General features: G+C 41.5%; 2 protein-coding genes across 2 annotated transcripts in view; both read left to right on the top strand.

The window, feature by feature from the left end:
• The window catches only part of LOC150038964 (voltage-gated delayed rectifier potassium channel KCNH1-like), a 141,188-nt gene extending 118,460 nt beyond the window's left edge, over positions 1–22,728 (top strand). The window contains exons 7-11 of the mRNA XM_090328109.1: positions 12,449–12,878; positions 15,949–16,034; positions 17,581–17,688; positions 21,473–21,581; positions 22,538–22,728. Of these exons, the coding sequence (XP_090184235.1) occupies positions 12,449–12,878; positions 15,949–16,034; positions 17,581–17,688; positions 21,473–21,581; positions 22,538–22,728 (924 nt within the window). The remainder of the gene's footprint in view (positions 1–12,448; positions 12,879–15,948; positions 16,035–17,580; positions 17,689–21,472; positions 21,582–22,537) is intronic.
• An 873-nt stretch (positions 22,729–23,601) lies between these two features.
• Positions 23,602–26,293, top strand: part of LOC150038963 (voltage-gated delayed rectifier potassium channel KCNH1-like) — a 159,703-nt gene continuing 157,011 nt past the window's right edge. The window contains exon 1 of the mRNA XM_090328108.1: positions 23,602–23,733. Coding sequence (XP_090184234.1) covers positions 23,602–23,733 — 132 coding nt within the window. The remainder of the gene's footprint in view (positions 23,734–26,293) is intronic.

The raw sequence follows: 26,293 nt of genomic DNA, 5'->3' as shown, positions 1-26,293 counted from the left end.
AAAACCAATATCCTGTGCTGACGAGGATATTTATAAGATGACTTGGACAGGCAAATTCGATGAGACAGAAAGACTCGAGGATGACAGCAGCTGAGGGAAGACAGGAGAGAGATTGCTTTAGGAACTAGGTTTCCAGTTAAAAAGATGAAAGGTTTGAGAGAATGGATACTGGCGATTGTGATACAACACAGTGGATGAATTTAATGCCACCAAACTATATACTTAAAACTGGGTAAAATGTTAAGTTTTACGTAGATCTTACCATAATAAAAACAGTGCACTCTTGTGTCTTGTGTTGGCCACATAGATAATTTAAAGTGCACTGGGTAAGAAGTCAGGAAAGCAGGGGTTTTTGTCTTGGTTTTGTCATTTGCTCTCCTGTCTGGACTTTCACCAATTCCTGAACCTCTGTTTCCTTATCTCTAAAACAAGGATTGTGGACTAGGTGATCTCCAGAGTCCCCTTCTGATCCACAGCCATGTACTCTCAGCACTTCGGAGCCAAGGCTTCTATCCACACACAGCCTTCTGTTCGGATCTAGGCTGTTTAGCAACCCCACCTCTTGGCAGCTTCCTTTAGCCATCTGCTTTCTGGCCTGGGAACGGTGGCTCTGTTTGCTTGCCCACAGGGCCTTTGCAACTGAGGGCTGTGTTCTGCACAAATAGGAGATTGTGTTCCAGTGTCACCAGGAGAGATTTAAATGATTCTCCATACCTGCATCATGACTTTTAAAAAAGTAGTCTAAATAATTCTGCTATTGCCTCTGGCACTCCTTTGTAATACTTCTCATTTTTAATCTTTCTGTAAAGTCCCTATGAATTGTTTGGCTATTGTCTCATAGCATTGCTGTGAACCTTGTGAAGGCTAGAGAACCTGCAGGGTAAATCCAGCCCAGCTACTGAAGTTTAAAAAAAAATGAATATCAAAAGACTCTCAAGACTCTCAGCCCAACCCCAGAAGAGGGTATTGATGCTCAGAGAAGAGAAGAAAACAGCCTAATTTCCCAGGCAAGATGGTATGAATAAGAAAAAGCACTTAAAGTTGAAGCCAATAACCTGTTCTGTGTATGTGTGTGTGTTTGTGTGTAAAAACTGAATCTATTGAGTTTACAATAGTGTACATAGGGTACTTTCCTTGGTAATTCTAGGAGGCCAACCTGCTTGTTTCTAGAGCCTGGGCCCAGAGTCTTGAACGCAATACCTTCTGTCCCTCACCTTTTTTTTTTTTTTATAGCATATAACTTTCAGTGATGGAAGGAGGAGTTTTTTGGTTTTTGTTTTCTTTTCATTCTGCTACCTGCTGTGTGCACACAGCTGCCCACTGCTAATAAAGATGGCAGGACTTATCAGTTCTCTCCAACTATTGTCAGGTGGATTTTGGAGTGAACGTGAGAACCAGGAAGCTGTTTTGGCTGATATCTTGGAAATAGCCATGGAGAGTTTGATTTCCCTGCTCATTTTTAGAAGCCTGATTGCAATCAACATACAACTCATCCCTTGTGGCTGCTTTTCCAACAGTTAATTTATAAAGAGCTCAGACATGAGTATGAAACGGGGAGAAGAACAATAGTATTTGTCCTATAAGTTCGTCATAAGAGTTGAGTTAATACGTTTGAAAATAAATTTAGGACTTCTTGGCATACTTCAAGTACCTCATAAATTATTAGTATTTATTTAATTTATTATTAATGGGCAGGCTTGGGTTATTAGATTAAGGTCTATATACAACATTTCCATTAAAAGAAACTTCCAAGTGGCATGTCTGTTACTTTAATAATTTAAAATTATTGTAGACAGTGCTACATCTCCTAAAGCCTATTTAAAAATACAAATATATGGGCAGTGATTGTAAGCTTTCCTTGTTTCATCCATCTTTGATCTTGAAATCTCTATCAATTGAGACTAAATTTTATTTCTCTCAGGTCTCTCTACATGTACAGAAATTCAAGGTCTGATTATCTGCTTCCTTTCCTGCATCCCGCATAACTGCTTTGATCAATTACGTATGCTCAAACTTGGTTTGAGAAGAGACTCACTTTCCTCTCTTGATTCATAATCCTCAGATAGAGGGGACTTCTTTCTGACAATTCAGATCTTTTCTCTTTCATGGAGGACTAGTTTGTCCTTTGAGTGATTCTCTTTTCCTTGAGTAGTTATTTATTTACTGATTTGTTTCATTGTTGAGACAAAGCCTTGCGCTGTAGCCCAGCCTTCCTGAAGCTCACTGTTGCCCAGGTTGGACTGGGAACTCCCAGTCCTCTTGCATTAGCCTGCGGAGTGCTGGGATTATAGGCGTGAACCACCGTGAACCGGTATGCCTAGCTTCATTTCCTTTTTGGCTGTATTTTTAGAATGGGAAGAGATAAGGTGGCTATCACTTGTACACTACCCCCAACAAATACTTTCACGAACTCTATGTACCCTGTAGATATATATTCTCCCCAATTTAATGGGGGTAAGAGTGGAGTTCTGAGAGCCTTGGTGACATACCGGGATCACAGAACCAGTAAACACACATTAGAGGCAAGACCTGGCGCCACATGACTTTGGTGTGTACACAGGACTCCTGTGTACCCTTTAATTTCTAATCAGAAGACCATTTCTTCTTTATTGCTTTGCTTTTTTTCCCCAAAGTCATAAAAACTACAGATTATTTTAATCCACACAAAATATCCTTCCTTTGCTTCCAGAAACTTTAGTCTGTCTGTCTGTCTGTCTGTCTGTCTGTCTGTCTGTCTGTCTATCTATCTATCATTTTTTTTTTTACTGGAAGCCTCTATTTTTACTAGGAGCCATAAATTTTTCCCCTCTAGAATATTCCTACAGAGACTTATCCCCACAAGGCCAGATGGTAGGAGAGAAGAGCTGTGCGTGTCAGTTGCTTCGGGGAAGGGAGAATCTAGTGATTGGTAATCTCCTCACCACTCACTGCAGAGCTGCAAGGAAGCACCTTGCAGATTGGTGTCTATTTGTGAAAACTGATCACAGTTAAAACCACGAACAATGTGAAAGACACAACACTGGCCCTCATCCCTACTGGAATCCTTATTACCCAAGACCTAAGGGTTTAGAAAATCTTTCTCCTGTCCCTTTCTCAGCCACATCTAAAAATGCCACAGGGCCAAGCTTGTTGCCAGTGACCTGCTCTATGGGTATAGCTTGGCTTTGCTTCTCACAAGTGAGCTGGATTCTGAGAATCGGAAACCCCTAGTCTGCTGCACTGAACTCTTAACTAGATTACAACCAAGGAGCTTGACAGCCTATACCACTAACTCCAGAGCTGTGGGTAGCTCCCATCTTCCTCCTTGAAGCTTGCTATTGGATCAGGATGGAGTATGTTTGGGGAGGGAATGTATGTCTTTCCAAGTGGAATTAGACTGCACAGGGAATTATGCCACTCTCTGCTTTAATAGAGAGTGATGTCACATGTGGTGAGCGTTCTGGCTGCTTCTTTACTTCCTAGACTCTTCCTAGCTAAAATGACGCTTTCCTAATGTCAGTGCTATTTTGTCACAGGAGCTCTGGCCAGGGAAGTGACAGGTGAACCACGACTCTACTTTGGTCCCAGTGGCAAAGAGACCTATAGATGTAACTCTCATAAAAGTCACTGTGGGTTCCCCTTAGCCTAGCAGACACAAATCATAGCTAAGTCTGTGTCACTATCAAAGCTGTGGGCACAACATGGCTACCTTTAATGTAAGAGAAAATATATTCTTTGGTACTTGAGAATTCATCTCCCTTGGAAGAAGTAAATCTGGGATTAACTATTCTGAGGTGATGGAGACAGAGCTTGATAAAATCTGATTCTCTAATTCCTATCCTTTGGATTTTATTTGGCTAGTGATATATGTCTTTGTTTTCAGTACCACTAAAAGAAAAGAAAACCCAATTGTATAATATCCCAACAGAGGGCAGTGGTAAACAGAATAGAAGTAGATGTTTTAACAATTATTTCTAAACTTCCATGGGGAATGCAGTTGCGCCTTTTGGATAACATTATTGGCCTAAACAAATAGAAGAATGTGAATGAGCCCATTTTTAGTTAACAGCTTTCCTTAGACTCATGAACCACATCCTTTCACTGAATCTGGCCATCAGACCTGCTGAATGAACTAGAAGAAAATTCCTTGTCTGCTTAACCACAGGAGAGGCACCCACTTAGTTATACAGAAGCAGTAAACCTGTGATTGTGTGTGGGGCTTGATTATAATAGCACAGGGCAGCGATCTGGGTCTCCCTTGTTTCTGTAGCACTTGATTGTGTTTTCCCATCCTATACTATACCAGGTTTTTGGGAAATGATTGTTGAATCAAATTAAACAAGCCTAAAGTAAAATGTTGAAATAATGAAGGAAAAGCAAATTATATTTAAGCTTCAGTGAATACCTTCCAATAAAATCTGGTAAGCCAATTGATTTCATTATGCAGTTGAAGTGGCTGTGCAGTTCTCAAAGTGACGAGCTCTTCATGGAAAATTATTCTTGAAGTCATTGCTGTTTTTTTTTTAAACAACAACAAACAAACCAATTTGTGTTAATAAAGTAATAAATCTGTGTACTAGCTAGGGTTCTCCAGAAAGAGAACCAGAAGAATAGTACATATGTAGAGAGATATGGGAATCGATTCAGCAGACTCAATGATCATAGAAAGTTCCAGAAACAACTGTCTGTAAGCTGGAGAGCTAGAAAGTAGAGTACGATGGCCCTAGCCAAAAAGCAAGGAGTCTCAGACCAGAGATATGAATAATGTGGTTCCTAATCCAAGGTCAAAGACCTAAGTTGTCCTCCTTTCCAGGGCCACTGGTATGAGTCCGAGTCTAAAAGTCTTAGTCTGATGTCTAAGAGCAGCAGCAGCAGCTTAGAAGGAAGAATGGGAGAGAAGGAAGAAGTATTTTCGATTGGATAATGCCATCTACATTCAGGGCAAGGCTTTTCCATTTGCTTCACTAAGCCACGCCAATCTTTTCAGGACACAGCCTTATAGACGTACCCAGAAATACATATTACCAGTTTTCTAAGCATCTCTGAATCTAGTCAAGTTGATATCCCAAATTAACCATCACAAACCTTATCATAGATACTATATTTACTGCCAAATGGCTCTTTTTTCAGTAATGGAATGGGAACTTACTGCTTTAAGCTTGCTAGGCAGGCATTCTAATGCTTAAGCCACACCCTCAGCCTTGTCATGACCTCTTAGAAATCGTGGGTTAGGTTTTCATTCAACATGCATTGATGCAGCATCCACAAGGAGTTAGAACTCCAAAGGTAGGGGATTAAAGGTAGCTTCTGTCGGGCTCAACAAATGATCTTTGTATCAATTTCTTTATCTGTACACTATGTATACAATATACTTATCTCAACAGGTTAGAAGGATTAAGTAAGATGTAGATAAAGTATTTTCTGGGCCCAGCAGTTCAAAAGCACTTGATAGATACTAATTATCCTCACTCACGGTGTGCTTCTAGTTCTCAAAGACCTGGCAGCCTAATATATTAGACAGTGTAACAAGTGCCATTTATAGCTTAGAACCTTTTGGACTTACTGTTCTTTCCTTCTGGAACATGCTTCCCTTAGATAGCCTTATGGTTCATCTTATCATAATATAGTATATAGAATGTATTTTAGTGAAGTACTCTATTATATATCTATCAATTAAATGAAAGTTGTGAGGGCAAAGATTTGGGTCTAGCTTGTCTTTGATTAGTTATTTAGTGCTTAGATTCCTTGGTTAATTCAGCCACATTTTAGGAGCTCAGTTTGTTCAAAGAGTAGCTGAAGGAGCTGGGATGGTGGCCTAGTGGTAGATGCAGGACAGGAGTGATTATAAATAATATAGGGTCAAAAACAATAAAAACAATTCTTAGGATGGGTGATGGCACATACCTATAATCCTAACTACTTAGGATGCTGAGATCTGAGGATCTCAATTCAAAGACAGCCAGGGCAGGAAAGTTCATGAGGCTCTAATCTCCAGTTAATCATCAAAAAGCCAGAAGTGGAGCTGTGGTTCTACTGGTAGAGAATTAGCTTTGAGTTTGAACCCCAGAACTGGCACAAAAAAGGCAACAACAAAACAAATATTCTTTTTTTATATATTTTCATTGTAATTAATAGAAGGGTTACATTACATTCACCAGATGGAAGGTTCATTATTTTACATACATTGATACCCTTTCTCATGTCTTGGTCCCCATTTCCCTTCCCTCCAACCCCACCCCTCATCTTGTTTCCCCCTCTTCCCTATCCAATTTCAAATAACCAAATACGCATTTATCCAATATATCAGATAACAAAGTGAAATACTGTAACAATATGAGATAACCAAGGGACAGCAAAAGAGATGAGAGATAACATAGTACATTAAGGACAACCATCACTCATTATATGGCTTTTGTTTTTATATCCTAGTGGTCCTTTCATTTAGTATCATACTGTATGGCCTATGTATCTAGGTTTTGCTCTATTGCAAATCTCTGCTAGAAGAGTCCAAAGTTTCTACTGATTATGGCGAATGAGGGAAACCATTGAGCCTATGTTCCTTTGAGTCTGGCTTACTCCACTTAATATGATTTTTTCTAAGTCTTTCCATTTCCTAACAAATAGGGCAATGTCTTTCTTTCTGACAGCAGTATAGAATTCCATTGTGTATAAATACCACATCTTGTTGATCCACTCATCAACTGAGGGACATCTGGGTTGGTTCCATATCTTTGCTATGGTAAATAGTGCTGCAATGAACATTGTTGTGCTAGTGGATTTAGTATGCCCTTGATTCTGGATGATTGGGTAAATGCCAAGTAGTGGAATTGCTGGGTCATAGGGGAGTTCTATGTTGAGTCTTTTGAGAAACTGCCATACTGCTTTCCATAGTGGTTGAATGAGTTTGCACTCCCCCAACAGTGTAGTAGTGATCCCTCCTGGCCACATCCCCTCCAGCACCTGTTGTTATTAGTTTTCTTGATCCTGGCCATTCTAACTGGAGTGAGGTGGAATCTTAGAGTTGTTTTGATTTGCATTTCTTTTATGACCAGAGATGTGGAGCATTTCTTCATGTGTCTATAGGCCATTTTTGTTTCTTCTTCAGAGAAGACTCTCTTTAAGTCTTTGGCCCATCTTTTGATGGGATGGTTGTTTCTTTGGAGGTTAGTTTTGGAGTGATTCAATTTTTTGAGTTGTTGATATATTTTAGATATGAGGCCTTTGTCTGTTGTATGGTTAGTGAAGATCTTCTCCTACTCTGTAAACTTCCTAATTAATTTACTAGCTATGTCCTTTGCCCTACAGAAGCTCTGCAGTTTAATGCAGTCCCACTTACCCAGTCTTCCACTGATTTGTTGTGTTTCTTGGACCTTATTGAGAAAGTTTCGACCTGTGCCAAGGAGGCCTAGTGTGTCTCCTATTCTGTCTTGTGAAGTTTTCAGTGTGTCGCTTTTACCTCAAGGTCTTTGATCCATTTGGAGTTAATTCTAGTGCAGGGTGACAGAGAATGGTCCAATTTTAGTTTTCTGCAGGTGCTTAACCAGTTCTGCCAGCACCACTTGTTGAAAAGGCTGTCTTTCTTCCATTATATTTTTTTGGCTCCCTTGTCAAAGATTAGGTGGCCATAGGTCTGTGAAAACAGCTATTATTAAATTTTTTTCTAACTAGTCATGGAATTATGTCCCATATAGATCTAAGAATTGGATTGACTATTTCTTTTCAGTAACCTATTGTCATCAGTTTTGAACTTTTATGTCTAACAGAAAAAAATTAAGGAAAAAATAAAACTAGAATCAGATCATGGGTGAGATAAAGCCAGATTGGCAAGATAAAGTCAAATTTAAGTGAATGATTTATTCAGGTGGAATGACTGGGTAAAACTTGCTAGTTTTTTTTCCTGATAATTACTAAGGGTTCATCTTAATATGAATTATATCACCATCATTTACAGCTGAGGTTTTTGAGATTTCCAAGGCCTTCCCTCGCCTATTAGTTGTTGACCTTCCAAGATGAAGCTAAATACCACTGATTCTTGCTGTCCCTTCATTCATATTGACCCAGCATCTAATTCTTGGCTCCCTATAATTTGCAGGTTATGACAAAGAGCTCTGTGAAAATATTTGAAATGTGAGACGGGTTTTTTGATGTAAGAAGTCTCTGGGGAAATCTCTCTCTCTCTCTGTGTAAAGGTTTAGAGTTCTAATTTTTTTTTTTTAAAGAGCGATTAGAGAATTTTGTTTTATTTTTCTCATCGACAACTTCAGGAATGTAAGGAAGAAAAAACACCAAATTGATAGTTTTTAAAAAGACAGAATTCCAGCTGCTAATGCAATAAGGTACCTTATACAATCACTGTGTAATAATTAGTGTTCAGAGATAAGTAACATGGTGAAGAAGTTCTTGTGTCGTAGCATCCCCGGTCCTCCCTAAAATGAGAAAGAGATAGAGTTCTCTAATCACTGAAACTCCTTGGTTCAGTTTAGAAAATGTGCACAACCTTTTATGAGAAGTCATTGTGTTCTAAACCTTGTGTGGGTATTTTAGTTTCCTAGATCTGCCAAACAAATGCCACAAATCCAACACTTCATACAACAGAAATACCTGGGATATTGAAAGTATGAAGCCAAGTTATAGGCAGAGTGGTGGGCAAACTCATTTGCTTACCTTTTCCATAGCTTCTGCTGTGTCTGGCCCATTTGACATTCCTTCATTGCTCTAGCTCTGTACCTTCATCTAAGATATGCTGTTCTTCCTCTATGTCTTCTCTTCTTATAAGGACATCAGTCATGCCTTATTGAAGGCCCACCCTACTCCAATATGGCCTGAACTAACAATAACAATATCCCTTGCTAGCCCATCTCCAAGAGAAATCACATTCTGAGTTTTTAGGAAGGATGTAGAGTTCGAGGGAATGACACTATCCATCTGACTGTAGGGTCCTTCTAAAATGATAAGTGACTCCTGCCTTTAGCAGGATAAAGGGCCTATTGTAGTTTGGGGAAATGGTTATGACTACAACGTAGTCTTGAGGGACTTCAGGGTGGAGTTGGTGACAAGCCTGAGGATGCCAGCTGGTTGTAGCAGGACATGCAGGCATTGTGGATGGAGGGAAGTGTCTGAGCAGGAATGCTGGTGCGCTCGTGCAGCCCAACATAGGAGGATGCTCAATACACATGCAGTGAATGGCATACATGCACAGTGGCCATTGGGAAGTGATGTAGAAGGGAAGAGTAGAACACTTGCCTTATATGCGCAAAACCTTGAGTTTGATCCCTAGCAACACACACACACACACACACACACACACACACACACACACACACACACAGATGGAGCCCCATAATTTACTTCCACAAATACGTATGACAGAACGGGATCTCTGAGATGTAGTATGGCTGGAAATGGTGAAGGACAAAGGTCAAGGAGAGGCAGGATGGCCACCCCTTCAAGGAGCTTTCAAGCACAGACATGTTGCTCTGATTGAATAGGAGTGAGGAAAAATGAGGACGGTTTTGTCCTGGGTACTAAGTTCTGCTCCACAGTATAAGTGCTTTAGAAGATGATCTCAGGAACCTCCTTTGGAGGAGGTGGGGTGTAGGTGGCTGCTTACATGCTGTTTGATGTCTGAGTCACTGAAAAGTTTCCTTTGTCTCCCAAAATATCCCCTTCATCTCGGCTGCTTGTGCTTTCTTCCTACTATTAGAAATTGGGTTTTTTAGGTTTCTCTTCTGTCAGAATGCAAATGCCCCGTGGAGACAGGCTGTCCCTTTACCCTCATCAGTGTGTTACACTTTAAGACAAGGAGTTTCTCAGTCCTTTCTGCAAGGCAGGCTTTTAAAGACAAATCACTTGGAAGGAAATAGAGACAAAAATTTTTGATGAACATGAACTTTGTCTAAGTTAATAGATAAGAAATGATTATTGCTGTTGTAAATTTTATAGCTAAGAAACTTTAATTGTGGATTGATCTGCCTGTGCTAGGGATTAAACCCAGGCCCATGGAAATACTAGACAAAAGATTCTATCACTGAGCTACATCTCAAGTTCCTTTATTTGTTTCTAAAAAACATTATCAAACTAGGTGCTAATGGCTTAGGCCTGTAATACTAGTGACTCAGGAGCCTGAAATCTGAGAATATCAGTTGGAAGTTATCCTGGGCAGGAAAGTCTGAGATTCTTGTCTCCATAAGATTCCTACTTACAGTTAACCAGCAAAAGGCTGGAAGTAGAGTTATGGCTCAAGCGGTAGAACATTAGCCTGAAACAGTGCCCGGGCCCTGAGTTCAAGCCCCAGGACTGGCACAAACAACTACAACAACATTAACTCAGCAAAGCCTGATATGTGGTCTACCCTGACAAAATTGTGCTGCCTAAGTTCAATATGTTCACATCGCAGAAGGGCTCTGTATTTGGTAGAGAAGGTGAATGTTAAGTTTCAGTGCTAATTTCAGACTTTTTCCTTATTCACATCACATTATAATTTGATTTGAGAGGAAGGTTCTGTAGGGTTCTTCAGGGACACAATCTACTTCAAAGCTGTAGGTCTACCATCTTCAGTAGTGGCCTGAGGTCACAGGAAGTCATGCATTAACTGGAAGTGATGCCTGTGTTGGGTTATGTTGCATTCCATTGTTAGGAACTAGTCCCAGGCCCCACTCAGATGGAGGAAGGAGGCTGAGAAGTGGCATTCAGCTATGTGCCCACAAAGAGGAAATGTGCTCAGAGTGAGCCTCTGACAGAGATGCATCAGAAAACATGACCCTGCATGGATGGCAGGAACTGTTATTCAGAAGACGTGAGACAAGACAGAACAGTGATGATATAGAAACTGTACTGTATTGAGAACAGAGGATAGAATCCTTCTGAGGGTTTTTTTCTCTATGTAAACAGTGGACAAAAGTCTTGCTTCAAAGAAATGTCTCTCTCTTGTTTTCTTGTTTATTGGCTCTTAATGGAAGTAGGAAAGAAATTAAGCACTTCCTTTTAAATTGAACTGAGGACTTCCTGTTTTGGGAGGTTGGAGGGCTTTGATGTTATGGCTTCTGTCATTTATTCAAATCTGCTTGCATTTGATAGTCTGTTGGGGAATGGAGAAGACCAAGAGATCATTTGGTCTACCTTCTTTGTTATCTAAAGAAGGGAAGCTAGAAGTCACTGAAGCATCCAGATTCACAGCATGCTCCTAGCACATGCAGTTCTTTCTATCATCTTAGTGTTGTTGAATAGAATATTATCAAGTGGAGAATAGACGCGACCTGGTTGGATTCATGACTGCTAGCTTGAAAGAGAAGAGGCACAGCCAGGTGAAACCATAAAGCTCCTTCTAGCACTCACTTTCCTCAGTTGATGTGTTTAAGTAAGTGGTGTCTGGTTACCATGACAGAATGATAGGGTTTTCCAAATATTTGTAATTTCCCTGAGAGAATACAATCTCAATCCTTCCCAGCTAACTCTTTAGTTCTTTAATTTTTTTTTTTTGCCAGTCCTGGGCTTTAGCTCAGGGCCTAAGCACTGTCCTTGGACTTTCTCAAGGCTAGAGCTCTACCACTTGAGCCTCAGCACCACTTCCAGCTCTTTTTTCTATGCATGTGGTACCAAGGAATCGAATCCGGGTCTTCGTGTGTGCTAGGCAGGCACTCTACCACTAGGACAAACTCCCGGCCCCCAGTTCTTTAAATTTTTTAACAACTGTTTTCAAATACTTTCTTTCTAATTATAATAGTGATAATCATAATTACAAAAAGTAAGGGGCCAGGAGCATTGCCTAATGATAAAGTGCTTGACTAGCATGCCGGAAGCCCTGGGTTTAATTCCTCAATACAACACACGCAGAAGTGATGCTGTGGCTCAAATGGTAGAGCACTAGCCTTGAGAAAGCTCAAGAACAGTGCCCGGGCCCTGAGTTTAAGCTCCAGGACTGGCCAAAGAAAAAAAGAATTAAGTAAATACATACATGTGTAACATGTATATATATATATACATATGTAACAAAATTGTTTGTAATTCCATGACTTGACATGTAGCCATAGGCATTGTGAATGTTTTCGTGTTTCCTGCCTATTACTAACACTTGGTATGCTTATGCACAATGGAATGCCATTATATAATGCTGTGCAATGTGAAAGAAATGTGAATGTAACTTTAAAAATATTTCATGTTCAATAATATGAAATATTTTCAACCCTTAAAATAAGTAATGGTATGGAAAGTTGTTCATGTGTATTTGTTTTCTCATGCACAATGTAATTCTACTAGTTTTAGTATCTGCTTATTTGTTTTTTAATTTAAGAAGAAGAACGCTAATGGCTATGTGCTTTGGAATAGAATTCCAATGTTCATTTTTAAGGGTTGTACAATGTTCCCCCAAATGGGCATGTACTATGCTTAAAAACAGCTGCACTGGTGGGGGAAGGGAAAGGAGCATTGACACTGGTTCTTTGGCTCTGATGTTGTGTTCTTCTTCTCCCAGGGCATCAGCAGCTTGTTCAGCTCTCTGAAAGTTGTCCGGCTGCTCCGTCTTGGGCGAGTAGCCCGTAAGCTGGACCATTACATTGAATATGGAGCTGCCGTGCTAGTCCTGCTGGTGTGTGTGTTTGGGCTAGCTGCACACTGGATGGCCTGTATCTGGTACAGCATCGGGGACTATGAGATCTTTGATGAGGACACCAAGACAATCCGCAACAACAGTTGGCTCTACCAATTGGCAATGGACATTGGCACTCCTTACCAGTTTAATGGGTCTGGTTCAGGGAAATGGGAAGGTGGTCCCAGTAAGAACTCTGTGTACATCTCCTCACTGTATTTCACCATGACCAGCCTCACCAGTGTGGGCTTCGGGAACATCGCCCCATCCACAGACATCGAGAAGATCTTTGCTGTGGCCATCATGATGATTGGCTGTAAGTATGGTGGCTGGGGTGGGGGAGATGCCTTTTGGCTATGCCAGTGCTTCAACCATATGGGTTGTATCAGCCAACAGCAAAGGTATAATGGCTTAAAACAGAAAACATATTTTGCTCAAGACTAGCTTTACAGTTTTCCTCATAACTCAGTGTTGAAAAACACATGTAGGAAGTAGAAGAATACAGGCTATCCATCATTCTCTTAGAGACAATGATTGCTTTGGGTGATTTCTTTATGATTTTTTTCTTTTTTGCTAGTCCTGGGCTTAAGCTCAGGGCCTGAGCACTGTCCTTGGACTTTCTCAAGGCTAGAGCTCTACCACTTGAGCCTCAGCACCATTTCCGGCTTTTTTTAATGTATGTGGTACCGAGGAATCGAACCCAGTTCTTCGTGCATGCTAGGCAAGCACTTTAACCACTAGGCCAAACTCCCGGCCCTGTCTCTATGATTTTGATAAAGTTAAAATAAGATGGTATTAGCTATATGATTTAGTAAGGCACACCTAGAACAGTGAATTGCAGGTCTTTGCTGTGTGTTTCTTTTTGTAATTTTTATTTTTTTAATTATAATAAAGGTGATGTACAGAGGGATTACAGTGACAAAAGTCAGGTAATTTGCTTTTTTTTTTTTGTCAGTCATGGGGCTTGAACTCTGGGTCTGGTCGCTGTCCTTGAGCTCTTCAGCTCAAAGCTACTGCCCTACCCCTTGAGCCTCAACACCACTTCCCGTTTTCTAGTGGTTAATTGGAGATAAGAGTCTCACAATCTTTAGTGCCCAGTTTGGCTTTGAACTGTGATCCTCAGGTCTCAGCCTCCTGAGTAGCTAGGATTACAGACCGCACCCAGCCGATTTGCTTCTTTTCAATAAAAGATATGCCTCATGATGCTTTGGTATAGATAATGAACTGTGAAACAAATGAACCTCTCACCTCATTGCCCTTTTTCTTGTAATGTACCTGCACTTGAAATGTACTCTAGGTAAGTTCCTAATATCATTACAGCACTATTAACTTAGGTTTAGCTACATGTTAATTGAAACTCAGCTCTAGAACTGCATAGAGAAAAGAATTCATGATAAAAAGTGTGCAAGGAATCTCACCGATTACCTTTCATATTAATTATATTGAAATGATCATCTTCTTGGTCTGCTAGGTGAAATGAAACATTTTATTACAATCAATCGTTTTTCTTATTAAATGTGGCTTTAATTAATCACAGAAAAAAACAGAAGTGGCACTGTGGCTCAAGAGGTAGGGTGATAACATTGAGCAAAATGGAACTTAGCAACATCATCCAAGACCAGAGTTTGAGCCCTAGAACCAAGGGAGAAAAAAATATGGCATCTAGAAAAAAATAGAATCATACTTACCTTGGACCATGCTAGTCTAGGCCACTTTTGATGTCTGCTTGATAGCTGAGAAAATTTCCAACTCTGAAACACACAAACACACAAGGGAAAGAAAGGCTCATGTTTGATCAAGAAGGACTAGACTAATGGAGTAACGAGGCAGGTGTTAAATCTGAGTCATTTTCCCTACTGACTACTGTGTGAGCAGTTGCTGTTGTGGAGTCTGGAAACTATCTCTGGCTGCAAACCACAAGGAATCCCTTCATTAAAGGGATCTGTGAGTGCTAGGTTAGAGAAAACCAATAAACTTGAGTGGATTGGACTTGTCTGCTTTGTCAGGACTTGAGGGACAAACTGGGCCAGGGAGAGGGTGTTCTGGAGATGCTATGGTGTGGACAGTGGTCTGGTTGTGCAGGACGACACTCAGAATTCCAGTTACTATAGACTGAAACTGATTTGGCTTAAGGTACTTCATGGCAGGGTTTATGAATTAATTATCCTACCAACCAGGCAAAACCAGAAACTTCAGCTGGACGTACCATGTCCACATCCTACTCTATGAGTGGAGTTTGTTTCTCCAGATGGTCGCATTGGCTGCCTCCCTCTTCCTTTCTTAACAACAACCTCATCATGTCTGATGCAGTCTTTGGGTAAAAGCTTTCCTCTGCAGGCAGTTTGCCTGAGTCTTTACAGAAAGTATCCAAATGCGTAATTGATTTTGTAGGAACGCTGTGTCTATGGGGGCTTTTAGGTTTGCTCCTTCTTTTAAACTGGGTTTTAATAGAGATGATTGCCTGGCCACGGGATGCAGTGTTAAGGATCTGTGGGTGGCTAATTGCTTCTGTTTAATTAGAACTTGAGATGCAAGAATTTAAGACCTTTGCTCTTCTAGAAGGGTTGCTGCCTTAAAGACACCTGTTTCTGGTCAAGGCTTGCAGCTTTTTGTTTGTGTTTTATGGCACTGAGGATGGAACTTCAGGTCTCACACATTAGCAGGCATGCTCTCAGCCTGTTTGCAGCATTTTGCAAAGCTTTGGAGTACTCAGTACTCAACAGATATACCACGCTCAGAACAAAATGTTCGGGAGGATGCAGGGAGGGAGATGAGATGCTTTGTGAGTTGAATATCTCATTGCATCCATTATAGAGAATCTACTAAGAGTGGTCAGTTAGAAAATGGGTCCCATTCCATTGGCTCCCCAAGGGCTTTCAGTTGCTAGATTTCTTTGTAATTTCTTACTGAGAACAAGAAAACAACTCTGGTGGCATATAATAATGATAAGCATTATTTTTCCTCCGTTCTCCAAACTGCTCTTCCATGGAGAGCACAATTTCCTAGGTATCCAGGGGAAACCTCAGTTATTACTACTTTTCTTTCCCCTTCTTTTCAGAGTGAAGTGCTATTTCCATTTCTTTATACTGAAAAAGGAAGTCTAATGCACAGTCCTTCTGTATCATGCAATCACGTATGATGCCTAGTTGAACAAGCCTTCAACACTTGTTTCCTTCACGCTTATTATCTGCCAGATATTGTGTTAAATACATTGCACATGTCTGCCACTTGCAAGGACTGCTGATGTTAGAGAATATTATCTCTATTTTCTTAGTAAGCAGAGGCTTGGGGAAGTTAGTTCACTTTCTCAAGAATGTGGGACTGGGAAGCAGGAAAGAGAGGGCTTAGGCTCGGGTCACGCCCCTTTGATGGTGACGGGCTAACAGTACAGATGTTAGAGTATGTTGATGTCAACTACAATGCAGATTCCATCCACCCTCCGTGCTTAGTCCTGACACTGAAAATTCTCCTGGTATGCTTGCTTGCTGTTGTTGTCATTTTAATTTAAGAAGCAAGATCATGTTACAGACTAAGGGACTTGGTGCTTAGCAAATCAGCTATTTTTCAACAACCTATCACTTACAGTTACAGCTGTTCCACTTTCCGTGTGACACACGTCTGACAAATTCTTGTGCTAACAAGAAAGTTACTGCAGTTTGTGTAATGAGTGGTAATTATCCTCGTAAACTCACACTCCCAGCCACCTTTGTTCGGGGCAATCCTGATGTCTAATTAGATTGATGGAATCTTTCTCTTGCTTTTTGCCAGTGTGTGCACATGCGCATATACTTACCTTCTTTCTGTACAGTTCCTGGGATCTGATTGACACTCACATTCAGATACCTAGCATGGGACTATTAGCCACAGTCTGCATTTACTTCAAGGGCTCCATGTTGCCACCTTTCCAGTTCACTTCACCTCATGAAGAGGGAAAAGATCTTGGAGGTTTGTGAAGTATCCATTATATTCTTCCTCATGTGTATCTTTCCATACCAGGATGATAGTGATAATAGTATGATATTATAATGGTATGATATTATAATCGTATAATAATAGTATTTTTGTGGCTATTCTGTTGAAGTGAGTTAGCATAATGTAGATGATCAAAGCTTTCTCTGGCTAGTCTCTGCTTTGAATATCTTATAACAATTTGATTTATCTCTCACATGATACCAGGAAGCAGGAAAACTAAAGATTTGCAAGCTGGTTTACCTTTCTTAGTTAAGATTTTAAAATTGCATTAGGAAGAAGTAAAAACTGAATGGAAAGTGTCTCCAATGGCCTGGTTTTATATCTACATTCCAGTCTTGGGTCTTGGCTTGTTCAGGAGTCAGCTGGCCTCCTCTTCTGTGTCTCTGCCTTCCTTGTGGTGAATTTATAGTGGTTCTCTATACCGGGGACGGGGTGGGCGGTGAATAGAGGCACATTTTTACACACCAGTCTTTCCTTTGTGTTGAGGAAAGTAGAAGCCACACGGTACCCTCCAGTGACTGTCTGGCAGTGAACACGCCCCGGTCAACAGGTGGTTGATGAGTGCCTCCACAGACAGGATGCAGGAGGGTTTGGCTGGACTCAGGCTTTGGGGAGTGCCATCCTCAGAGGTGGTAAAGTCAAGGAGTCAATGGTCTATGTGGTGGAAAACTGGGGGGAAGGATGGAGACGGGTGCTGCTGGCCCCGTCCACCGGCTGGTGAGAAGGACCTCTCCCCAACCTCTAAGGTTGGCAGATTTGACTTCATCTCAATATAAAGCTAGGGACAGGGCCCTGTCTTGGGTGTCTCTCCAGGAGGATTTGATGGTGAAGAGACACTTGCCATTTTCTAAATATGGGTTTGTACTTTTCTGCTTCTCTCCTCATAATGTCATTGCTGTCACACTGTCATTTTGAGCAAGCTGCCTTCGTTCCTCTTTTCTCCTAACATCAGGGGTCCAGACACTCCACCCCCAGGCCTCCCGGGAAGACTCTTGCCTCATTAATATGCAATACGTGTCTCTGGGAATTCACTTATTCCTCCTCAGACTGTTCCACCTTCACTCCTTAAAACGGTGACAACGCTAATGCCCAGGGCCTGGCCCGAGTACCTGTTGAATCCTGAGGAGCCTCGCTGCATTCTCCTGTGGGGCCAGGTAGTTTCCTGAGCAGTGCTTCAGTCAGTCTCCTCCCAGGGCCCACTCCTCATGACTTGCTTAAATCACCTTCACTTCTGGGGGGTAGGGCTCTAGTGACCTGTATCACTGGACTTGGGACCCTCCCACCTCACCCATTTGCAGTCCCCTGCTCCGGAATCATCTGAGATTTCTGTTTTAAAAATATAAAATTCCCAGCTCCTCCTCAGATTGGAAGCTCTAGCCCTGCAATCCCAGATGCCCAATTTTCACAAGTTTCTCATGTAATGCTTATTGTGTGCTAAGGGTTGAGCATAGATGATCCATGTAGTGAGACATGTTGTTTTCTGCATGATCTTACCTAATAAATCCATTGGAATGTACGTGTGTGTGTGTGTGTGAGAGAGAGAGAGAGAGAGAGAGTGTGTGTGCGTGCATGCGTGTGTGCGTGTGCGTGTGTGTGTGTGTGTGTGTGTGTGTGTGTGTGTGTGTGTGTGTGTGTGTGTGATGGGAGTCACACCTTCCTAGGAGGAAGGAGAGGGGTAAAATTCTCTTAGGACATTTGAAACACATTACACTTCTACTCAGTATTCCTTTAAAGTTTTAGCTATGTGTTGATTCTGAATAATTGAGAAGCCCCTAAAATTTTGAAGGGTATCTTCAGTGTTATAAAGAAAGCTGCCTCTTCCTCCTCCTCCTCTTCCTCCTTCAGCTCCTCCTCCTCCTCCTCCTCCTCCTCCTCCTCCTCCCCCCCTCCCCCTCCTCCTCTCTCTCCTCTTCCTCCTTCTTCTCTGATGCAATTCCTGGAGCTTTAACTCAGGGCCTGGACACCGTCCCTGAGCATTTTTACTCAAAGGTAGTGTTCTCCAATTTAAGCCACAGCTCCACCCCTGGCTTTTATTTTTGAGTAGTTAATTGGAAATAAGAATCTAATGCACTTCCCTGCCTAGGCTGGCATCAAACCACAATCTTCAAATCTCAGCCTCTTCAGTAGCTAGGATTACAGGTATGAGCCATTAGCACCCAACAAAAAGCTTCTTTACTACAGCATATAGGTTATTCTGTTGCATAGAGACACAAAGCATGTTTTGTAAGAGTTGAGGTTTCATCTGTCAGCCTTGCAGACACCAGAGACCCAGGCTTCTCTGCTGTGTTCACACACGACTTCCATTTTGGGATCCCGTCTGCTGTTCCATCATCAGCCATATGTTCTTTCCCCAGAAAGCAGAAGAAAGGGAAAGGCTGTCCACATGCTTTCCTTCTGAGAATAAAATTAGGAAGTTGTCTATATCATTTTTTAAAACAACCTGTTGGCTAGAATCGGATAACCTGGTCTTCCCTAGATGGAAGAGAAGCTGAGCCATTTAGTCTTTATTCTGTGTGGTCATGGTGCCCAGGCAGAAATGCAGTGATGTACAAAGAACAGATATCAGGGGACGGCAGCTTGTCTCCTCAGCTCTCCGCCTTCTTATTTATCTGCCCTCTAAAGATAGTAGCAATTGTTTTGCTCTGTCATTCCCTACCTACCTTTAGACATAACTTTTTTTGATTTGCTGGTACTGGGGCTTGAACTTTGGGTATTGTACCTGAGACAAGTACTATAGCTCTTGAGCCACAACTCCTCTTCCTTCCTTCCTTCCTTCCTTCCTTCCTTCCTTCCTTCCTTCCTTCCTTCCTTCCTTCCTTCCTTCCTCCTTTCTTCCTTCCTTCTTTCCTTCCTTCCTTCCTCCTTTCTTTCTTCCTTCCTTCCTTTCTTCCTTCCTTCCTTCTTTCTTTTCTCTCTCTCTTTCTTTCTCCCTTTATTTCATTGTTAATGGAAGATAGAAGTCTCATGGACGTTCCTCCCTGGGTTAGCTTTGATTCTCAGTCTCCAGATCTCAGCCTCCTGAGTCCCTAGGACTACAGGCATGAACTACTTGGAGGTCAGCTAGGATGGGCAGATCACTGCTTGGCTCTTTATACCTGAAATCTGAGGGATTTTTGACTTGCTACAGATCTCCAAGCTTTGGGTTGCATGGTTTCCATTTTGTGGACTGGATTGAAGAAGATATCCTGACAATCAGCCTTCCTCAGTAGAAGTGAAAATGAAATAGGAGAATGTTGTGTGGTAGCCATTTGAAAGTGTTTCTTACACTCAGAGGTCATGATTCTTAGTGTTGTTCATAGCAGGCATTACTTCTTGCTCTTTTCAGTTAATTGTTTCTTTCCTGTTCTTAGAAAAAAAATCACAAAATAATAATTGCTGCTCCCTTCTTAGGAATGCTATTTAATTTCACTTTTGGTTATATTTATTTTAGGAAGTGGGGCAGTGTTCAGAACTTTCTGGGAGAAATAACCACTCATTTCTCATTTATTCTTAGAGTCAGAAAATCAGCTTGCTTTTCTTTTTTTCTTTTTCCTCTCAAGTCTGATTTTTGTCCTGCCTGCCACTATGCATTTCAGTTGGGCATCCCCATCTGTAGCACAATCTCGGATCCTGTTCCTTTTTTTTTTTTTTTTTTTTTTTTTGCCAGTCCTGGGCTTGAGTTCAGGGCCTGAGCACTGTCCTTGGACTTTCTCAAGGCTAGAGCTCTACCACTTGAGCCTCAGCACCACTTCCGGCTTTTTCTATATATGTGGTACCAAGGAATTGAACCCGGGTCTTCGTGCATGCTAGGCAAGCACTTTAACCACTAGGCCAAACTCCCGGCCCACCCTGTTCACTTTTTCACCTCCTTTTCTCTTCTATTCCAGAAAAATCAAATCCTGATTACTCCACTTGGTTCCCAGATCTGTTTTGTTGTGTTCTTTGGGCTGATCGGCCTAGTTTGGGGTTTATTTACTTGCACTTTAGATCTCTCTCTCTCTCTCTCTCTCTCTCTCTCTCTCTCTCTCTCTCTCTCTCTCTCTCTCTCCCTCTCTCTCTCTCTCTCTGGATTTCTTACTACAGCATAGTTAACTTTTTTGCAAATTATATATTTTACCCAGCTCCAGTGAAACTTGAAGCTGTCAGTGGACAGGGACCATAGACCCTGACCCACCCATTCCTCTTTTCCTTTGTGCTTGGACACATGCTGCTGGAGTATGGGAAAGATTGTGGCCTTTGGAATCAGTTTGGCATGTGTTCATTACTTCCATTGAAATTGGAGACATTTATGTAGTCATGAAGACAAAAATGATGGGAAGTACCTGGTGAAGAGTTTGCAAATGACTAAGCAACTGTAGCAACACCCTGCTACAGTATGTGCTCTTTCCTATAGCCCACTGACAAGACTCAATTAGCTGTGAGATTCCTCAGTCATGTGTTAGTACTTTCAGGTGTGATCTACTTTAAAAGAATTTGAACTTGAAAACTTAGGTGTATTACAGTGTTTAATGTGCACGGTGGATGTGTGTTTCCTAGCTAGGAACTTCCATAAAACAAAGCAAAACAAAACAGAATATAACCTGACAACATAGAGCAAGTTGGAGAAGTTCATAGATGAGAAGCTATTTTCATGTGGTTGAGGAGGCTTTCTAATCTTCACTGACCAGGCTGGATTGGCAGGATTAACACTGGAAAAGATCTACATGGGGCCAAGAGCAATAAGAAAGCTCGCCCCTACACCCCTACTTTACGGAGAGAAGGGACTAGAAACAGTCCTGCACTGAGCATAGATGATGTTTCAGCATTATGTTGGAGACTTTTCACTACCTCAAGCCTCTGCAAATAGACTTGATTTATAGCTAAAGAAACCTATTCAAAGCACAAAATACCTTCTCCTGGGACACAGCAGCTATGTTGGTGGAACGGGGTTTTAATACGCATTTCCTCTCTGTGTTGTAGTATCTTTCTTCTGCTGACTGTTTGGAGAAAATGTTCTCTGACATATGTGTGTTGGGGGGCAAAGAGACGAAAGAATCAGGGACAGAAGGGGTCAGTGGAGAGAAAGCAGGTAGAATTCCCAGGAGATATTTCTAATTTATGAATTGTAATTATAGTGAAAAATAGTTTGCACATGAAATGTGAGAAGATATCATTCTTTTTTCTGCATGGATGACTGCACTGAGCAGACAAATTTCACAAATTTCCCTTGAGCTATAAAGTTAGGTAGTTCTGATAACGAGAGGGTATTGTTTCTGACCTTAGAGACCCCCCACATTATTTACAAACTTCTTTTTCTTCTCTTTTTCAAAAATACTCTTTCTGAGCCAGGTGCTGGTGGCTCACCTTGTAATTCTAGCTACTCAGGAGGCTGAGATCTGAGGATCATGGTTCAAAGCCATCCTGGGCGCTAAAGTCCATGAGACTCTTATCTCCAATTAACCAGCAGGAAATCAGAAGTGGTGATATGGCTCAAGGAGTAGAGTGCTAGCCTTGAGCTGAAGAGCTCAGGAACAGCACCCAGACCCAGAGTTCAAGCCCCATGACTGCCAACAACAACAACAACAACAACAACAACAACAACAAAACAACTATTTCTATGGAACTAGAGATGTTGCTCTAATGCAATCATTTGTTATTCTTTCCCCTCAGCATTCTAGGAGGTAGACAGGGACTATACACATTTTATAGGTAAGGAAACTGAGGTATGACTTGCCAGAGGCCACACTGTTGGTGGGAAGTAGAACTTGGCTCATCTCTCCCAGCCCAGTGCTGTTCTTGCATTTGCTGGTCACCATAATAGAAGCTGGCACTTGTGGCCATGGAGCACGTGTTATGCCATACATGAAAACATCTAGTTCAGATGTGAGATTGCTCCGTGACTGGGGGGAGGAATGAAGGTGGGTAAAGAGGGCCTAAGGACAGCTTTTCCATTTTCAGCTCAGGAGCTTGATTAAACATACATCATCCCTCTTTAGCTGCTTTTTTTTTTTGCCAGACATTTATTGTGGGTCTCCTTTCTTCCAGATCGTCCCCCTTTGAGGAGACAACAAGTAATTAATGAGTGCCATTCCCCGCTGCCAGTGAAGCCAGTCAAGCTGTATAGACAGCTGAAGACAGGCCATGACATTTCCATTTCTGAAGCTGTAGAACACAGAGAATTCATGCCATGTAAACAAATCAACATGACTATGAATCCTGGCTCTGTTATGCAGTAGAGAGGTGAATAAAGACTTAATACCTGAGCCTGTTTCCTCATTGGAAAGTAAGAAAGTAGGAATTCAGTGGTGTCAATAGAGACAAGGGCTCTTTATCTTTTCTGAAGCCTAGAGCCACAGATGGCCTGGTAACTGATGCTCATGTCATTCTTTAACCACTTTTGGTCTGTGTTGCTTGTTTGCTAATTTGACTGACACATTTAACAGCTTTCACCAGGGCTTTGGGGAGTGTTAGGTAAGGGTTGAAAGATAAGAAGGTATTGTGTACAAAGATAATAGCAAAAAATAGGGATAGTGCAGTGCTTTTTATAAGAACTTACTAAGGTTTGTGAAGAACTAAGTATCAGGAAGAAAATCTTCCAGGGAGGATATTGCAAAATAAGCACTGTCAGGGCCAACTCCATAAATCCTCACCTGGCGGTTCCTTTGCAGATTCACAAACTATTCCATTTTCACTTATCCCTATTGTGGTCCTGTGTGCATGTGTGTGAGAGAATAATTTTAGCTCTCATCAGATAGAGGTCTGGCTCTGGATCATAGCTATGTGGTGATAAAAAAAAAAAAAAGACCACCATTACCTCAAGAAAACTTGGCAAGGAAAAGAGGTCTTGGTAGGAAGAAGAAAATGAAAGAACAGGATACTTGCGGGGAAAAAAATCAAGTATGTGGAAAAAATAACCAGTGAGTTCTACAGAGCTGCAGGTACCTGTGCACCAGGCCAGAAAGATGGTTCTTCATTTTTTTCTGAAGAAAAGGGATGGGGAGAGGAGGTGGACTGGCTTGAACAAGTGCACAACAGAGGAGCAAGGCCCCTGCTTAGGGGGTTCTCAGGTTTGGAAGTCAAATGCAGCCATTGGAGAAAACTAATAGACCATGAGGGAAGCTTACAAACCAGGCCCAGTGTGCAGATGTGCAGAGGACAGCAGCCTGAGTGCAGACCTGCAGAGAAAACACAAAGGATGGGTGCTGGGGACTATGGGGGTACCTGTGGGGTTCCAGCAGAAGGTGGGGAGCAAGCAGAAGCCAACAGGTTCTTCTCTGACTGTCTATTTGATTCTATCCTCCTGGGAAGTTCAGATGTTTAATTATACTGAGGCATGATCACATGCAGGCACAGAAAGCCTTGGCCGAAACTCAGCAGCTTAAGAAGTGGAAGGGAGACAGGATGTTTGAGGAAAGGCCTTTCCGAACACATGATTGAGTGTGTGATTTAAGCCCTCCCTCTTTGCTTCTCTCTCCCTCCCTACCACAAATATTGATCAAACCCTTGCTCTGCGCCAACCACTTAGAAACAGTGTGAAGACAGATGGGCAATCAGACATTCCTTTTCTGTGATAATTAACTAGATCTTCAATACTCTCGCACGTTGAGCTTCAAGGCAAGATGTTATTGAAACTTTGTTTTCTAGGTTTTCCTGTGAAGCATATTTCTATCATTGTCTGCTTTTATAGTTGATTTTTTTTTTTGCCAGTCCTATGGCTTGAACTCAGGTCCTTGGGCTTTCTCAAGGCTAGCGCTCTACTACCTGAGCCACAGCATCACTTCTGGCTTTTTCTGTGTATGTGGTACCGAGGAATTGAACCCAGGGCTTTGTGCATGCTAGGCAAGCACTCTACCACTAGGCCACGCTACAGGCCCCTTATAGTTGATTTTTTGAACTCAAGTTCAATGAAATGACATTTATGCAAACAAGACTCTTTATTTTCTTTGACTATGCCAAATATGGGCATATAGAAAGGGAATAGGTGTAAGAGCAGGAGTAAAACAGTGGTTATTTTTCTGTCACTTGTCAACAGTGATGGTTTAAGGAGTATTGATGATATTCCCTGTTGAATTGAAGTGACCAAAGCTTTCTGGTTTTCAACCTCGCTGTATAGCTGCTCCATTCCTGGCTATCCATGACACACAGTGTGTGTGTTGCATTGTAGCCTTCCTTTGATGTGATGGGACATTTACTCCACCAAAATACTGGTGTTCCTTTTTATTTGTCTCCCACAGTGACATGAAGTTTTGCAATTTGCTCCAATGTAGGGAAAATACCCCCCATCACCTTGCTTAACTCTCTAGCTCTGAGCAGATATGTTGCTGGATGAAGAACGTCTCTTTCATTTGCTTTGATTTCTTTTTTTTCATTATTTCAGTCCCTTTTCTTTTTTAAAAAATTAAAAAAAACAAGAGATGGCTTTATCAAGCCACAATACTAATAATATAATTAATGGATCATAAAATATACTTGTAAAATTCTTTAGTCATTTCTAAAATTGGGATTAATCTTACACCTTTTTAAAAAAAATTAATTTTGTTGTCAAGGTGATGTACATATAAGTTGCATACATAAGAATGAGTACATTTCTTGTTACCCCATCTCTCATTTTTCTCCTACTTTCCGTGTCCCTCAAGCCCCCAAGTTGTAAATGTGTTGAAAATGAATCCAGTCCACTTTCTTTATTCAAGTCTTTATCATGAATTGGGTTGGCAGACTGTGTATTGTTATATTTTCCCTTCCCCCCATCTCAGCATCTCAACCCCTAGCAGTTACTAGACAAGACTTCTTCTCCACCATATTCTATACACAGAGACGACACATTTCTTCTACCCTTTGCTATGGTAATTGAGTTTTGGACCTAATTCTTTGATTTCCAGTAAGAGCAAAGCTCTTCCCTACTGGATCAGTTGTTGGCACTTAAGGAGGGCTTTTGTTTCCTAATGGCATAACGCAGGGAAGTGCCCATTCGTTCCCATGCCTACCCTTAGCTAAGTGGTTCCCTGAGTTTCTCATCTAATACATTTCTGCCTTTTTGCTTCCATATGCCTGGATATAGTTATAACCATGTTATACTTCATAATTCACGTTCGTGAGGCACGACCTGCAAGTTCTCTCTTCTGTGGGTGGATTGTCTTTCTGCTTTCTCCACGAGGTTTCTCCATGGTTGATGTGCAGATGTTACAGTTTCGAGGTCTCAATGTCCTTTGTTGCTTGTGCTTACGGTGTCTGGTCTCAGGGTCTGTTTATTACCTCCCTAGCCTTAAGCCATCTAGGAATTTGATCAGCCTGGCATCTGTTTGTAGGCACAAAGGCTCATTTTATCATGTCTTCATGCGACATCACATAGGAGGGCCATACGCTTTGGAATCACTCTTCCTCTCCCACTAGTTTCAAAAGCCTGCAGGATGGGTGTGAGAGCTTCCTAAATCCATCATAGAGAGAATGAGTGTGAGAGAAAGCACTGAATTATTCATAGCTCATAAATCTCTAACTTATTTTAGATGGAATACCTGAATAAACTGGTTTTATTTCAGCTGTCCTGGGATTTAAATATAGTGCCTCACACTTGCTAGCGTGACTCAATACCACTGAGCCAGGCCTCCAGTCTTGTTTTTCACTGGCTAGTTTTAGGTGATCACCTTTCTCATCTAGACATGCATGGGAGCCTCAATCCACTTACTGTAGACTCCTCTTTGTTGCTGGCCTTAAGGTTTGCACCACATCATCCAGCTTCCCTTTTGTGGAGATGGAGTCTTAGAGATTTTCTGCCCAAATTCAGCTTCTCGTGTATCTTGGGAT

This window comes from Megascapheus bottae, unplaced genomic scaffold, assembly GCF_031878675.1.
Source record: "Megascapheus bottae isolate mThoBot1 unplaced genomic scaffold, mThoBot2.hap1 H_1, whole genome shotgun sequence".
Lineage (NCBI taxonomy): Eukaryota > Metazoa > Chordata > Mammalia > Rodentia > Geomyidae > Megascapheus > Megascapheus bottae.
The sequence above is the reverse complement of the archived record's forward strand: the minus strand, read 5'-3'. Positions and strand labels throughout refer to the sequence as shown.